The sequence below is a fragment of the Vicia villosa genome, linkage group LG6 (genome assembly GCF_029867415.1).
Source record: "Vicia villosa cultivar HV-30 ecotype Madison, WI linkage group LG6, Vvil1.0, whole genome shotgun sequence".
In the NCBI taxonomy this organism is placed as follows: domain Eukaryota; kingdom Viridiplantae; phylum Streptophyta; class Magnoliopsida; order Fabales; family Fabaceae; genus Vicia; species Vicia villosa.
The window spans coordinates 156,339,580-156,356,607 of NC_081185.1; the positions used below are offsets into that span (position 1 = coordinate 156,339,580).

The 17,028-nt window shown below is 30.6% G+C and overlaps 1 protein-coding gene and 1 long non-coding RNA gene across 2 annotated transcripts; one reads left to right on the top strand and one right to left on the bottom strand.

Annotated features, from left to right (window-relative positions):
• Positions 1-805: 805 nt before the first annotated feature.
• Positions 806-3,865, bottom strand: LOC131615079 (BTB/POZ domain-containing protein POB1-like). The gene is made up of 6 exons (XM_058886589.1): positions 3,658-3,865; positions 2,839-2,937; positions 2,352-2,476; positions 2,211-2,274; positions 1,832-2,111; positions 806-1,631 (listed from the first exon to the last, which is right to left on the bottom strand). The coding sequence occupies exons 1-6, from the start codon at positions 3,863-3,865 to the stop codon at positions 806-808; spliced, it is 1,602 nt and encodes a 533-aa protein (XP_058742572.1).
• A 10,327-nt stretch (positions 3,866-14,192) lies between these two features.
• Positions 14,193-15,003, top strand: LOC131612903 (uncharacterized). The gene is made up of 3 exons (XR_009287494.1): positions 14,193-14,264; positions 14,377-14,439; positions 14,578-15,003. It is a non-coding gene; the product is annotated as an uncharacterized LOC131612903 (long non-coding RNA).
• The last annotated feature ends 2,025 nt before the right edge of the window (positions 15,004-17,028 follow it).

Sequence of the window (17,028 nt, forward strand, 5' to 3'; positions counted from 1 at the left end):
CACAATTTTCATAGGTCTATATCACCACAATATTTTTTTTTTTTATTTTAATCAACAAAATATTTGTAGATATTTATAATTATTAATGATATTTATAAATATTTATAATTCTTAGACATATTGGATTTATCATGTTGATGATTTGCTATCTATTTATTTTTAAATATTTTTATTTATTAGTAATTTTATAACAACAATTACATATCTTCCATAACCGAGTCTTATCGAATCATCTAAGATATGAATGAATTATCCGTGCGGACGCACGACTCTTCTATTAGTTGTAAGTATAATAATTATTTTCCAATATAATTTATGATTGCTTTTATGAATTTTGTTTTTATTTTTAATATTATGTTTTCAAATATTACTTTTAGTATTATGTTCTAATGTACTTACCTGTTCATGAACCTCCATCACAAATATTTTTGTTTTTCTTTGTATTAGGATTAACTATTCTCTCTAAACATCCATTGAAAACTTTTATACTGTATTAAATATTAACATTCAATTCTAGATCAAACTCGCTTAATAAAAAAAATCTGAACAAAATTAATTTCATTTCAAACTCAACTTTAACCAAACAAAAACAAATACAAATGTTACAAAATTAAATTCATTGATCCCAATATTCATACAAACACAAGTTTTGTAGGACATTTTTTATTGCAGGACATTTTAGACGTTGAACTATGCTTCACTAGCTACCATTTACTATTGAAACATATTACAACTAAATATTACATAGGGTTAAAAAGAAATAAGAAAAAGTGCTACAAAGTACCAGAGTTGCCAAACTACAGGACTATTGAAATTCTGCTTGCTTCCTGATTGTTAGCTCTGCTCTAAAATATAGAAAGCCATTAATAAAGAGAAGGCTATCCTCCGCCATTAACGATGTCCATGGTGTTGAAAAAAAATTCTTGTAACCGACTGCATTTCCTCCGGTAAATATAAAGTTGCCTTTATACTTTCTGATGTATTCTAATGATGGCCTCGACCGAATAGCAAATTCATAGTCGACAGTGAAGTTGGCAGAGCCATTCTCCTGCATGCCAAAGAACAAGCCAAAACTATGGTAGAAGCGACATGGGTCCATATTGCATTGCGCATATAAGAAAAATCTCTGACCGCCTAAATGGAAGGGTTGTGAGCAGACGCGGCCAGAGGGGAACAAGTTGCCACACTCCTCCCGTTTTAGGTCTAAGTAGACCACACACTGTTGATGTGGATGTTCAAATTCCACAACTTTAATAGGGCGGTACATGTATGAACGCTCAATGAAGAGGTGGCTAGTGGAAGCAGATTCCGTAGCTAGTATCTTTTGTTGGTGTGGTGCCTCAGACTTGAAATACAAGGCTTCAAATACTACCTTAGAAGTGACTTCATGGTCGAAGTCGTTGCAAGTTTGGACCGTCTTCAGCTTGGGACAGGTCATGAACGGAAAGCGGATGAAGTGGATAAGATTTGCTCTGAGAATTTTTCTCCTCTCTTCCAGACTAGGGTACTGTGTTTGAGCCCATGTCAGCACGAAGTCGTACACTACATCCTCAGATGCGACCTGCAGCTCATCGCTAGATAACAATGCCACAATCCCAACAAGTGGCAATTCCATCAGCTCCTTTTGATGCCTGGTCAATAATAAAACTTATTAGCCTTCAAAAAATAGCTATGATTCACTAGATGATTATAAATATATCCACCCTTTCCTAAAAAATATTTGAACTTTGTATTCTTTGATAGTGCATAGAATACAATATAAAAGTAGGTTTAAAATAAGTTATATTAATCATATGACTAATTTAAACAAAGAGGAAAAAAATAAACATACATTGTGATGTCCTTGTAACGAGCAACAAGATACTTTTTTGCTGCTATAGCCAATGGCTGAGCAGCATTAGACATTCGCACACTCAAAGGAAGCTCTAGGTAGATCAACGCAGACTCCGTTGTCATGGGTACATTCAGCAATCTCCGACTGCAGTACTTATTGCAGGACGACACATCAAACTTGTCAGCCGCCATGAAGACGTCCAACAATCTAGGTAGTGAGGTCGCGTTTAGAGAACTGTTGTACATAAAGTTCAAAAGCTCCATGAATGGAGCTTCCTCTGTCTCATGCAAAATAAATCAGCATTAGAAATCAAACTATTGGGAAAACAAATCAGATTAAGTAGACAATCTGAATAGCATTTAATATATATTTATACCAGATGCATGGATTCTCAGGGTGACGTGCATTTGTCGCGACTCCTTCATCCCGTTAGAGAAGAGCTGGAAAATTACACACATAAGTAAGCAAACAAAACCAAAATTATTAAAATCAAACTAAAAAAAATGAAGACATCTACCTTATAGAAGAACATACTCTTCGCAGCCAGGATGGAAGAGTTAATATGTAGTGTTCTCACTTTAAGTACTGGAGAGCAGTCCGTGAGAGAATCTGCAACATTTGTGGGATTGACAGTCTCATCATCTATATTAATAATAACCAAACTCAAATTAGTGAGCCGAACTAAAAACTTCAAATTTATTGAAAAGAAATGTTTAGGCTGCAAGCAAAAGAAAAATATTTTTTAGCTTAAGATCATGTTGCCACATAAGCAATTAAATGAGTGTACTGACACAATTCACAATTATTTTCAAGATTGTGCAATTTCATAGAATATAAATAAGATTATCAAGTCGCACAATCGGTGTCAAAAAATTCAAGGTTCTAATAAAGCATGGTCAAACCAACAACAAGATGCCGCTTTAATGACTTAAACCATGGTATTTCTTATAAAAATGATGAAACTAAAAAAACTATGCAAAAGATTTTTTATGTTATCCAAGTACCAGCCATGGATGCTTCAGCCATTACATCCACCTCTAAATCCCAAGGCTTACACGCCGCAAAATCGTGTATATCAGGCTGGTCCAACAATAAGTCTTCTACTAAAAATAGGAGAGAGCATGTGTTAGTATGTGAAAAAAGTTTATAAAATTACCAATGCACATAATCATGTTTTATTATTTCTTTGGCTCTTTTCATAATGATGTAAACCAAATCATATTTAACTAGAATCACCAGAATTCACTATTAAAATATTTTAGACATAACACATAATAAAATATAAAGTATTGAAGCAACAATAGACAAAATTCTAAAATCAATGAACATGTCCCAAAAATGAAGCAAATAGACATAACTAAAGCAAATATGGTGCTATAAAACTCCCACCAATGAAGGACTTTGGGAAGGATCAACAGACCCATTGTAATTTCATTGTAGACAGCTCTGCATATGTGAAACATTTGCAGGAGGCTGAATCCACAAATTAAACTCGGGAACATGTTATCACACTGCAACAACTCTGATCGTTGAGCCATGGTAAGATCAAATAACACATGACCGGTGCTGCATGGCTCAACATCAACCAAAGTGAACAAAAGATGTATGTCCTCTTAAATAGAAAAAATTAGGACGATTTATCAACCATTTATTGATTGCGGATCTTTACAATAAATGTACATAATTTTATTCAAACAACCAATGAATATTTGGAAAATAATCAATCTACATGAGGACCCGGTTCTATATACAATTATTTCAGCAACAAGAAAAACAAAAAACACATAGAAGTTAAGAAATTGGAGAAAAATATTAGTGTATACCATTGTCTTTCTGGATGTCCTCCCTTCTCCTTTTGCCGAGGATAGTTTGATTAGCACTAATGGAGGAACTCTTGACATTAGGGCAAACATCAATAAGTTCCTCTATGATTTCTAGTTGAATGATTCTATCTGAGAAACTAAAATCGTTGAAGGCAAAGCCAAGATCTGTGTCCTCAGAATCTCCGTTTCTATAGACATTCAAGTCCATCACGATAAAAGAGACACAAAAGTTTCTTGCAATGAAGAACAAGAAAAATGAGATATATGAGAAGACAATGGTAATGAAAATAACTCACATGCTCCTCTATTTATACTCAATAAATAATTGAAAAAGAAATTCAAAAAAATAATAAATAAATAAAAATATTATTTTATTTTTATTTTTGTGATTTAATTCATAAAATTTACTGTGTATGTATTCAAAATATTAAACTTGTTTATTGATATACATTTAATTAAAACATTGTTATAGATTATTTCTACAAATAAGGATATTTGTTATTTTTTCCATTTTTATTTTTACGCTACATACTATATTTTTGATCAAATTTTTACAACACAAATAAAGATATTTGTTACTTTTTCGATTTTTATTTGTTAGAATTCTTTGAATATGTACGCTATACACAAATTTACATAACTAGCCGTCTACATGTACAATGCACGAGAATGCAGGGGCGGAGCCAAGGCCCAGCTAGCCTGGGCAGGTGCCCAATCTCAACCCCTATTTTCTTTGTACTCTCCCCAACTTAATAGTCGATTTTTAGACAAACTCAGGGGCAAAATTAGGACAAAATTAGTAAAAATAAGGTGTGAAAATTAAAACAGATAAATAATCAATGGTGTAAAGTTTTTGCCCAGGCTACCTAAAATTCCTGGCTCTGCCACTGCGAGAATGTTCAATAAATCTGTTAAATTAAAAATAAAATACAATTAAATTGAGTCAAATGAGCGATATAATTTTTATTTTTTTTTTGTAAATTTGCAAATAAATATGAAATTAAAATTAGAATAATATAGTATGTATATAAAATAATTTAGGGTTAAATATGTTAGAGGTCCCTAAAAATAACCCAAAAGTTAATTTTAGTCCTTATAAGGTTTTCCTTCAAAGAATGATCCTCCTAAAATTTTCCGTCCCCAATTTTAGTCTCTGCCGTCTATTTGCTCTAACGGAAGCTTGTGTCACGCCACGTCATCTATAGTCAAAATTTTAGTTGACTATAAAAAAGTCATTAGATTGTGGGGGTTATAAACCTCCCTAAATTTCTTCTATTTAATCATTTTAAGTGACATATGCAGGAGTGAGAAAAAAATGAACATGAAATGAGCATTTTCATTAGTTCTATTTCACTTTTTGCTTGAAACAACAATATAGTCGGCTACTTAAAGTTTGAAATGATTAATGATGATTTATTATATACGAAAGTGAGGAATCTAGTGATTATTGGAAAAACTAGTATGCAAGTTAATTCTTAAAAGTTCATTGTGAATGAGGTATGATTTACATATCAAAGTTTGTTAATGAAATCCTGTGGATTTATTGGGTGTTCATTTTGTAACTCAAAGTTGGTTGGTTACTTAAAATTGTGTTATTAGAACATTATTTGTTAATGAATGCATGCACCACACATTCATGTGTGAATATTATTGTGTTATTAGAACATTATTTGATAATGGATGCCTTACACAATACCAAAAATACATTATTATTATTATTATTATTATTATTATTATTATTATTATTATTATTATTATTATTATTATTATTATTATTATTATTATTATTATTATTATTATTATTATTTATGTTGATTTCATGCACATCATGTTGTTTATCATGCTTACAATTTCATTCATATATGATATTCTCTTCCTTTTGCCACCACTGGACATGGTGCAGTAGTTTGACCAATTTATAAGATTGACCAAATTATGCAAAAATAGTAATGTTGGAGCTTGACATTTGTTAGTAAAGAGTTGCTTGTTTTTGTTGTTTTAATTTATATGTTTTGAATTACTTATGGATACCTTAACATAGAATAAATGCATATAACTTTTTGTGCCAGTGATGCTTCTAAAAGCTAATTTCAAAGAAGTTTTTTATGTTTATTTTGAAGTACAATTCATTAAATTGTTTTATAAATGATATCCTCTGTTTACAATTTTATGCAAAGATGCCAAATGCAAATTATTAAATATTTTGAAGAGGTTTAACAATGATTGAGTTTTAGCTTTTGAGTTTCAGTTTTGGAAATTTTCAAAAGAGCAAAAACACAAACACCTTATGTGCATTCTCTTCAACACTACAAATTTATGGTTGACATATTTGAGTAAATTCAAGGAGTTTGATCTCATGTGAGAGTCAGTGAATGATAAACAACATGGGTTGAATGCGCGGAAGGTTAGAGAGTAAAGGAAGGAACATGGATTTGAGCAACATGGTGAAGGAGAATAAGAAAAGCAAGATGAAAAAAATTGCGGAGGTTTATAACCCCTGCAATCCAATGTATTTTTTTACAATCAAGCAAGGTGTTGACTTTAAGTGACGTGGCGTGCAATGTGGCGTGCTACGTCAGCTTCCGTTAGAGCAAATAGACGGCATGGATTAAAATTGGGGACGGAAAATTTTAGGAGGACCATTCTTTGAAGTAAAATTTTATAAGGACTAAAATTGAATATTGGGTTATTTATAAGGATGAAAAACATATTTAACCCAATAATTTATCACTATTTACTGTTAAGAATTCCACATCAGACAATATATGATGTGAACATCTGCTTATAAGTGGGGGTAATCCTCACCCTACCAATCGGTTTTGTAGGGATTAGTTAGGCCCAACCACATTTCTTAACACGGTATCAGAGTCTCGTTTAAGATTTGGTGGGCCACCTATTATTTCCATGCTCCAGTTTTCTAGTCCTGGGCGTGAGGGGGTGTGTTAAGAGTCTCACATCGGATAATATATGGCCTGAACACGTGCTTACAAGTGGGGGCAATTCTCACCCTACCAATCGATTTTGTATGGATGAGTTTGGGTTTGAATATAATATTATCTCTCGCAACCGACATGTTTTTAATTGAATAAGTATAATCTTTATTTCATTCACTACTACAAATAACGATTTTCTTTATTTCTCTCCCAACTACATTTCTTAACATTTACGACTTCAAGAATATATGAAAAAACAACAAAATAAAAATAACTTGTTGGAATTTCATTAGTTAGTATTTTTTGTTGTTGCTATTTGTCACTCTTATGAATTTGAATTTGAATTTGTGTATTATTGGTTTGAATATAATATTATCTCTCGCAACCGACATGTTTTTAATTGAATAAGTATAATCTTTATTTCATTCACTACTACAAATAACGATTTTCATTATGAAGTTTCCATGTCGTCCAGAGAAAAATCGAGATTTTATTCTATGGTGCGCCATAGAGTTTAGGGTTTAGGGCATATATATATATATATATATATATATATATATATATATATATATATATATATATATATATATATAGTTGCTTCGGTTATTATAAAAACCGAGATGATATACCATTCACAACAAGTTTCTAATCTCAACTAATGCACTTTATATTTTTATTTGTTAACCACTGTAAAATAAATTATTTAACCCTTTGGTTTTTTTATAAATCGAGGAATAAAATACTCAAATTTTACTATAAAACACTCGCTGAACATATTTTACCCTAATACTATCTTATAGGATGAATTGCAAAACTGGAAAAAAATGTTCTTCTACTATGAACAAAATATTTTTTCAGCTTTTGCAATCCATCTCAAACAATGGTGTTGATGTTGTTAAAGGTTTTGAACAACTACTCCATCCGTTTCTTTTTAAGTGTCGTTTTAGAAGAATTTTTGTGTTTCCATTTAACTTTAAGTGTTGTTTTTATAGTTTAATGTTATAATTTGTCAATTATACCCTTACTTTCTAAATAACTCCACTTCACATTTTCTAAAAAATTAATTATTTTCACAATTAGTTACTGGAAAGAGAGAGAAGAGAGAGAAAATAAATGAGGGTATAATATGAAAAATAACTCTAACAATCCACTATCTTGGTTGAAGAGCTTTATGATAAAATGACATTTAAAAAGAAACGGAGACAATATGATTTATACTTAAAGGTCTTTACCGATGGATTGCAAGGGCTGAAAAAACATTTTCCAATTTTTGGAACAAACACATGATTAGATGTTGGATGCATTTCAAGCATACCAATTGTATACGCTAGTGGAAGTAGTGATTGATAGCATCAACAATCAATCTTGGTGAAGGCATGTCTGACATTCAAGACTAATCTCTACCACCTTGTATGTGACCTGTACATGCTGCATTTTTTATATTCTGGGTAAACCATTTTGATATTCTACAAAGATTTGTTGCATATAATGTATATTTGATATTCTGGGTAAACAATGTAACCATTTTTAAAATAAAAAATCTAACCCATCGATTTTGTTTTAAAACTGAGCGTTTGAGTAAAATAGCAATTTTTAATTACAAAAATGGTTACATTGTTTACACAGAATATTAAAAATACATTGTATGCAACAAATATTGTATGAGACCTACTCATGCTGTAATTTTAATATTCTGGGTATGCAATCTGAAATTCTGTGATGATTTGTTTCATACAACGTATTTTTAATATTCTAGGTAAATAATGTAACCATTTTTGAATTTTTTATTATTATTTTACTCTAACTACTTGGTTGTTTAAAAAACCGAGATGATAGTTAAGTATTTTCTTCACTATTTTTAATCAAAGGCCTTAAACAAATCTTTGTCGTCCATTTAAAGGTTATCAACACTCACGAATTCATCATTATCTGCGTGAAACCTAAGGGATGTCCCTTATATAAGTTCTCTTACAAAATTGGAAATCTAAATGAAACATATGAAACCTAAGGAAACTTGGAAAAGTTCTCTTCAATGGATTGCAAGAGTAGAAAATCAACTGGGTTTAAGTTTTGTTCTATTGAATTTTTATTTTTACCAAAAATATCTTTGACCATAGATTTTAATTATCTTACCTTTTTTTCACCAGAAACAAATACACGCAAAATCCATTCATGAAAGAGTTTCCCAGTATTTGATGTTGTCCCAAATATCAAAGAATTGAAGAACCAACATATGATCTTTATGGACAATTAATGTAATATTCTTTGTAAACACTATAACGAGTCTTATTAAAAAAATGTAATATTATGGTAAACACTGTGACGAGATTTATTAAAAAAACTAATGACCCATTTGTTAAGTCATAATAAACCTTTACATCGCTTAAAAACTAATGACCTCGAAGAAAATTAATGACTTAACACGCAATTTCTGCACTTTTATTATTTATAAAAACTAGCGCATTTTTTATATCGGTTTATCATAAAAATCGAGGGGTCATTAGTTTTTTAAATAAATCTCGTCATAGTGTTTACCATGATATTACATTTTTTTAAATAAAACTAGTTATAGTGTTACAAAAAATATTATATTAATTGTCCATGAAAATCATATGTTGGATCTTCAATTCTTTGATATTCTGGTCAAGATACAATACAAGAAAACTCTTTCATGTACGGATCTTGCATGTATTTGTTTCAGGTAAAAAAAAGGTAAGATAATTGAAGTCTATAATCAAAAATATTTTTGGTACAAATAAAAAATACTTAACTATCATCTCAGTTTTTAAAACAACCGAGGGGTTAGAGTAAAATAATAAATAAAAAAAAGTAAAAAATGATTACATGGTTTATTCATAATTTTAAAAATACAATGTATGGAACAAATCATCACATAATATCATATTGCTTATCCAGACTATTAAAGTTACAACATGAGTAGGTCTCATGCAATATTTATTGCATACAATGTATTTTTAATATTTTGGGTGAACAATATAACTATTTTCGTAACTAGGTATGATCTATACGATAATATGTTTCAACCAAACAATTTGTTTTAAAAAATATTTATTTGAAATGAAATTTTTAAGAGAGTGTAACTCTTCGAGTGTAATTTGATCCCTCCTTTCTCTGAGGAGGAATCAAATTACACCCAAAAAGTTACACCACAAGTTACACTCGCTCATAACTTCATTTCAAATAAATATATATTAAAATCATCTGCTGGATTGAAATATACTATCATATAGATCATACTTATAAATTTTAAGATTTATCTATAATAATTTGTTATACCATCAAGATATCCAAAGATTCACCTCAAAGTGAACTTTCATATAACGTTAATTTTGACGTAATTCAACGACATAGTAAATTATTATAGATTAATCTCAAACTTTATTGATATGATATATATGATAGTATTTTTCAATCCAACGATTGATTTAAAAAATATTTATTCGAAGTAAAATTATGAGCGGGTGTAACTCGTGGTGTAACTCTTCGAGTGTAATTCCTTTAAGATTTACGATGTTATATGGGAATGAATTTGAACCATTGAATGTGAATAATAATTAGCATCTATGATAAATTTGAGAGAATTTCTTTAGCCACCTCCTAACCTTCTTGCCCACCCCTAGTGAATTTACCACACTACCCCTTGTTTCGGAAGTTCATTTCTGAAACGGTACTTTTTTTTTGCAAAAAAGGTGTTTTCGGAAATGAACTTCCGAAAAAGTGTTTTTTTTAATATAAAATATTGATTTCGGAGATGCATCTCCGAAATAAAGTTAAATTTTCAGAAAATGTGGTGTTTCGGAAGTTCATCTCCGAGCGCACCCCCCATGATGGAATTCGGAAATGCACTTCCGAAGTTATGTCTGGACAGAAGCAAAATGAAAATAAACAACGATTTGCTTTATTTAATCGGGTGAAGATTACAACGATAATATTACTGAAAATCAAAGTTACATATTGTTGAACACGGGTAGGTGGGGATGAGTCAACATTTTGATAACGTCGTCCGCCGATCTTTGAAGTTTGGCGTCCAACTCGATCGGGCCTTTCGAAGAAAATCGGTCGAACGTTGTCCACATAACCGCTAAGTCTTCGTCGTTCTTGATCTCAAAAGGTGTGAACTTAATGTCTCCCTCGTCGTTAAGCGATGGAGAGCGGTACTCGAGCTTGACAACCTTTCGATTCTCGGGATAGCGCAAAAGCGTGTTGAGCGACGGTATCAATTCCGCAAACGGCGTGTCGCGCGAGAAGCGAAATTGGAACGACATCGGGTAGCCGGTTTCAAAGTAGACGAATGCTAGGTGAGGGTAGGTTTGTGTCATTAATTTCAAGTGAGTCAAGTCTCTCCCGAAAACATTGAATTTTTGATGCATCGGCATTGAATTTTTTTTAGTTCGGAAATGAATCTCCGAAAACATCAAATTTTTGATGTTTTCGGAGATTCATTTCCGAACTAAAAAAAAAACAAAAAAAATAACTTCGGAGATGCATCTCCGAAGCAGGGGCAGTTTTGGGATTTCGCTGGGGGTTTCCCCCATAGGGAGGTGGGTAAAGAAAAATTCAAATTTGATAGTGGAGGAGAGAGAAAGTTTAATGAGAACAAATATGATACATGATTCATTTTAGTGCTATTTTAATCTCACCAATTTATTTTAAATTATAACGGTTCAGATTTATTTTCATATTTTCATCAATTTATATTAATTTTTTCAATTACCTGCAGATTTACCTGCGGATTTACTGTTACCTGCGAATTTACCTGCAGAATATTTTAATGTTTGATCTACATGTAAATTTGCAGGTAAGTTCGCAGATAAATCCACAGGTAATTAAAAAAACTTAAAAAAAAAGGAGGCGCCATGTGGAATGGTGCCTATGTGTAAAACATCCCCAAACATGGTTATTGAGGTGATTTTCTTAAAATACTCCCTCCGTCCCACAATGAGTGACCCAACACATCATTTCATACAAATTAAGAAAAGTGTAAAAAAGTAAGAGGGATAATATTATTTTTACAATAGTACTCTTATCATGTATTTGGAATTGTGAACTTTATTATAATTAGAAGGTAAAATTGGTAAAAGTGTATTGGAAATTGAAATTGATCATTTATTTTGGGACATTATTTTATTTCAAATGAGTCATTCATTGTGGGAGGAGGGAGTATGAGTTACTTTATGTTTTTTTTTTAACTTGTTTATTAAAAAAAATCCTTATTTTAGAATATTTTTATTTAAAGAAAAAATATAAATACTTTACAATTTTTATTTATTTCTTAATATTACAGTTTGTATTGATTTGTTTGTATTTCCATCTTTATTATTGTAACGTGGAAAGATTCTGACTGGTGTGAAGAAAAAATTTGTGACAAAATTTCAAATTAAACTCATTAAAATAGGGTCGTATTTATTTAATTATAAACGTGCTAATTGCGAGAAATAATATTAAATATTTAAAATAACATTTCATGGAAGCAACAAAGTGGAAAAGCATTTCAGATAATAAAATTCCAACCAATTATTTTGATTTTATTGTTTTTTTAGGATATCCTTGCGGTCACAAATAGTAATAAATTATTTGGTATACATACATATTATATTATTCTTATTTTATTTTCATGTTTATCTACAAATTTTAAAAAAAAAAATTATATTTCTCATTTAATTCCATTTAGTTGTATTTTTTTCCTTCAATTTAATAGATGTCATTGAACATTCTCATTCATTGCGTATGGTGTATCCATTCAAAGAATTCTAACAAATAAAAATGGGAAAATAACCAATATCATATCCTTATTTGTATTATAAAAAAGAAAAATGCTTATTAATAAGAAAGTATGAAAGCAAAAAAGGTAAGAACTAAATCTCAACCATTCATTATTACCATTATCTTATGATTTCTATTAAAAAAGAAATTAAATTTAAAATAAATTTAAAATTATCCTCTAAAATAATGACAAGTATATATTATTGTCTTTCTTGCTCAAATAATTCTTATTATATAGCATTACTCTTATAAAAAATAGTTTAAAAATATTTTAAATGTTAATAGCATTAAATGGGAAAATTTTATTACATTCTTAATTTAAGATAATTCAAATATTAAATGGTAATTTAAAATTAGAAAAAAAATTAAAAGTAAATGTATAGTGTAAAATTCTATAAATTAAGCCATAAAATGAAATAAAAATTATATAGTTTTTTTTTTTAAAAAAAAAATTCAACAATTTTATTCAGAGTATAATTAGAGGAGCATTTTAGTTTCACCATATTTTTTTGTCATTTTGAATATTTTTGGTTGCAAGAAATTTGTGTGTATCTTTATTAATCACTATATCAACAACATTAATTTAGTTGTCTCTTTAATCGGGACGGACTCAGAAGCATTTTTAAATGGAGATTCTGAAGAAGCAGATCTTAGTTTTGCCTTTAATGCTTCTAATTTCTCTAATAGAATTATTGTACTCGAAATCATGAATAATCTTATTGATATTTTTTTTTTAATGTTGAGAGTTCCTCCACAAACGCCAATCAAACAAGCCTCTACACAAGGAGAAGGAACGACATTCAGAAAGACAATGGTAATACACTACTCCCTCCGTCTCGCAATATGTGTCTTCTTTTATATTTTTATTTGTTTCAAATTATTTGTCCATTTAAAATATTAATGCATTATTTATTATTTATTTCCACTAATTTACCCTTATTTATTATATTTTAAATCATGTAATTATTCTACTATCTATTATTAATAAGGCTATTTCAGTAAATGACATTTATTTTATCAGAAATCAACTTAATTAATTATTATCTTAAAAACTCTGAAACGGATGGAGTAATTTTTTTATTCTTTTCATCTTTTAGTGTGAGGACCATGCTTTGAATCAAATGTTATCGTCATTCAATTGGTGTTGCTTCTTTGTTTATTTTAAATTTATCTAAAAATCAGATGGAAGCAAATAGGATATGAATTGAAATTTAAATCTAATGAACCACGTCAGGGTTCCCACAAACTGAAAAAGAAAATATCTACAATATAAGAAAGTTTGATGTTCTGGAAAGTACCTATTTGCCCCTTTGCTTTTTTAGAGAGCCACGTGGCTGCTTCTTTTTCATGCTATTGCTTCTTGCTTCTACTATCTCTCTTCAACGTCTCAGTCTGAATTTAGAAGATGATTAATATTTTCAATTTTTCTTTCTCTCTCTTCTCTTTCAATCTGCCTGTCTTCTTCCTCTCCCTCAACCTTCCCCTCTTTGTCTCTTTCTTCTTCTTTCTCTCTCCGAGTCTTCTTTCTCTCTCAGAGCGACATCTTTCAATCTCTCTTTCTTCTACTTTATGCTTTCTGCTTTCTTCCTCTTCATTTCCCCCTTTTCTTCATCATCTTCTTCATTTTCCAAAACGAAACCGACACGGTTATCAGGTTTTTGGATTTCTGTTTAAAGATACTGTTTAGATATTGTGGTTAGTGTTTTTGTGGTTTATATGATGATTTTGTGGTTTATATGATGATTTTGTGGTTAGGGTTTTTGTGATTGTGGTTGATATCATGATTTTGTGGTTATGGTTTTGATGAAAGTGGTTTTACATCGACGTGTGGTTTTGCGGTGGTAGATCTGTCGTGGCGGCAACGCATTTCCGGTGGAGATTTTGATATTTGTAAGCGATGATTTGCTATCAACAATAACCGGATTTGATATTTTTGAAATATTTTGTGCAACAATAGAATCTGGAAGAGGACTCTGAGATATGGAAGCTAGCTTTTTTCCAGATCTGACCCTTCCATGGGCTTAGGGTTTCAGGAGATCTCGGTCGCAAGGTCTTTTCCAATATGGTATGTTTCAAGTTCCAACCAATGTTTTGTTGTTCTATAATATCCATTGTTAGATTGTTGTATTATGAATCTTGGTACAAAGACTCTTTAGTTTGGCTGAACCGGTTTTTGGTTTCTGTTTGGTTTTGTTTTTTGCAGGAATTTTTTGTGGTGGTTATGCGGATTGGTTAGCAGAATTTTGTGGGAAGTGGCGGTTCGAGTCGGTGATGCAGCCTGTTATAACAACCTGTTATGGCAAATAAATGTTCTTTGTCATATTGTCTTTTATGTCATGTCAAACTAAGTTGAAAGCATTCTACAGTTTATTTCTTTGTATTTCCCTAACACAGTTCGTTTTGTATAGATGTTATCGGTGTCGTTGACACCGTGCTTTACACTCAGCAAAACTCTGGAGGGAAGAAGCCACAGAGTGTAAATCAATTTCAATCTCAACATAATCTGCTTCTCTCTTTTAGGTAAATTTGGAGCTTTATTTGCATCAATACCGTTCCTATACTTGCTGTTATATATTGGATTTTCTTAAGTGTCAATAAGATTTTACCACTCTATCTGTCTCTGTGAATACCTTTGTTGTTGGTGTGGTTACAGGTTGATGAAGGAGATGGTGGTGTATGTTTGAATGGTGACCATATGTTAAAGATGGTGAGTTATTACTACTATCATATGTTTCTGATGGATATGTGTTTTTTACGACGTGTGCAGTTTTGCGATGGTATATCTATGGTGACGGCTAAACGTTTCTGGCGACGAGAGTGGCTGTGGATGGATTCGAAATGGTTGAAGTGTTTTATCAACTAAAATTACAACGGTGTAAGTTATAATTTTCAATAATGGGTTATGAGAAAATTTCAATCCTGTTTAATGTTTTAGAGTTTTAGTCATTTAAAAACTTGCTATCATAAAGGTTTGTTCATGTTTCCCAAAAACTTGCAGAAATAAAGAAATATCGGAACTATTTATGTGGCTTGAAAGCATCGTGAATGTAATGATTTCTTATTTTGATCTAAGGGCAATTTTCGGTGGTGGTGGATCTAAGCGTTTTCGTGTGGTTTGGAGGTGGTGAGGTTGCGATTTTTTACGGCGGTGGATCTGTGGGTTTTCGCGTGGTTTGTTTTTCTGAACATATTTATGTATCTTGATTTTGTTTTGGTTTTTTAATGTTGGGTTTTTCTGAAACCCTAAATCTATTTTTTTTCATTTGATACATGTTATTTCTTTGACTATGATTGTTGTTATACTATGATTTGAAGTATTTGAAGGTTTTGAAATTGTTATGGTTTTGTTTCAAAATTGATTAGGGTTTTTGAAACTGGATTTGATGCAGGTGTGGATGGAGAAGTTACAATCTTTACTTACTCAAGTATACACTCCTTTTAAGTTGTTTGAGTTAGGGTGAGTGAGAGTGTTGTTGAGCTTAATTTGGAAACAAGCATATACAGGAGCAATTGAACTATCACTATCCCCTTAAAAAGATTCCTCATTGTTTGTTTTTCATGCTTATTGAATTTTTGCAGTTTTGGATGGGCATGGAAGTCCTGATGCAGCTGTGTTTGTTAAGAAAAATGCAGCTGTGTCAGTAGTATTAACTGTCAGGCTAATTGAGTAAGACTGTTAAACGGCAGCCAAGATAGTTTTTGTTGTTGTTGTTGTTGTATTGACACACTCCAGCATGTTATCGACTAATTTTGTTATATTGTAAAAACTAACCGACATGCATGTTATGATAATTTTGGAGCAGTAATGGTGGTGAAGATAAGCAAATGGGATTAGCATTTTACAAACCGACATGCATGTTAAAATTCTAAGTTTGTTTGAAAGATTCATGGGATTAGCATTTTACAAAATTAATAATTTTTTATTTAATTAATTGTAAATATTTTTTAAATTTAATCATCATATTTTATTAATTATTTTTTAATTAAATTTAATTTTTCAAAACACGGGTCTAATTTTTCATGGGTACCTGACATTTTTCTATATATTCAATTATTATTTTTTTCACGGGTACCAGATATTTTTCTATACATTCAATTATTCTTTTTTTTTCGCGGGTACCAGACATTTTTCTACACATTCAATTTTTTTCACGGGTACCAGACACTTTTCTATATATTCAATTATTATTTTTTCACGGTTACCAGACATTTTTCTATACATTTAATTATTATTTTTCACGGGTACCATACTTTTTCTATTAAAAAATATACATCTGAAAAAAATGTGCGTCCCGTATCAGAACCCGTGCGAACGCACAGGTATCACGGGTACCAGACATTTTTCTATACATTTAATTATTATTTTTTCACGGGTACCAGACATTTTTCTATACATTTAATTATTATTTTTTCACGGGTACCAGATATTTTTCTTACATTTACTTATTATTTATTCATTGTTGCCAGACATTTTTCTATACATTTAATTATTATTTTTTCACAGGTACCAGACATTTTTCTATACATTTAATTATTTTTTTTCACGGGTACCAGACTTTTTTCTATATATTTAATTATTATTTTTTCAAGGGTACCGGACATTTTTCTATACATTTAATTATTATTTTTTCATGGGTACCAGACATTTCTCTAT

Bases quoted from the DNA above. Each gene is read 5' to 3' on its own strand.
- LOC131615079 (XM_058886589.1), bottom strand. From the start codon at position 3,865: ATGGACTTGAATGTCTATAGAAACGGAGATTCTGAGGACACAGATCTT. The intron at 2,938-3,657 runs GTATACACTAAT...TCCTATTTTTAG, and splicing joins GGACATCCAGAAAGACAATG to TAGAAGACTTATTGTTGGAC. The intron at 2,275-2,351 runs GTAGATGTCTTC...GTAATTTTCCAG, and splicing joins AGAGTATGTTCTTCTATAAG to CTCTTCTCTAACGGGATGAA.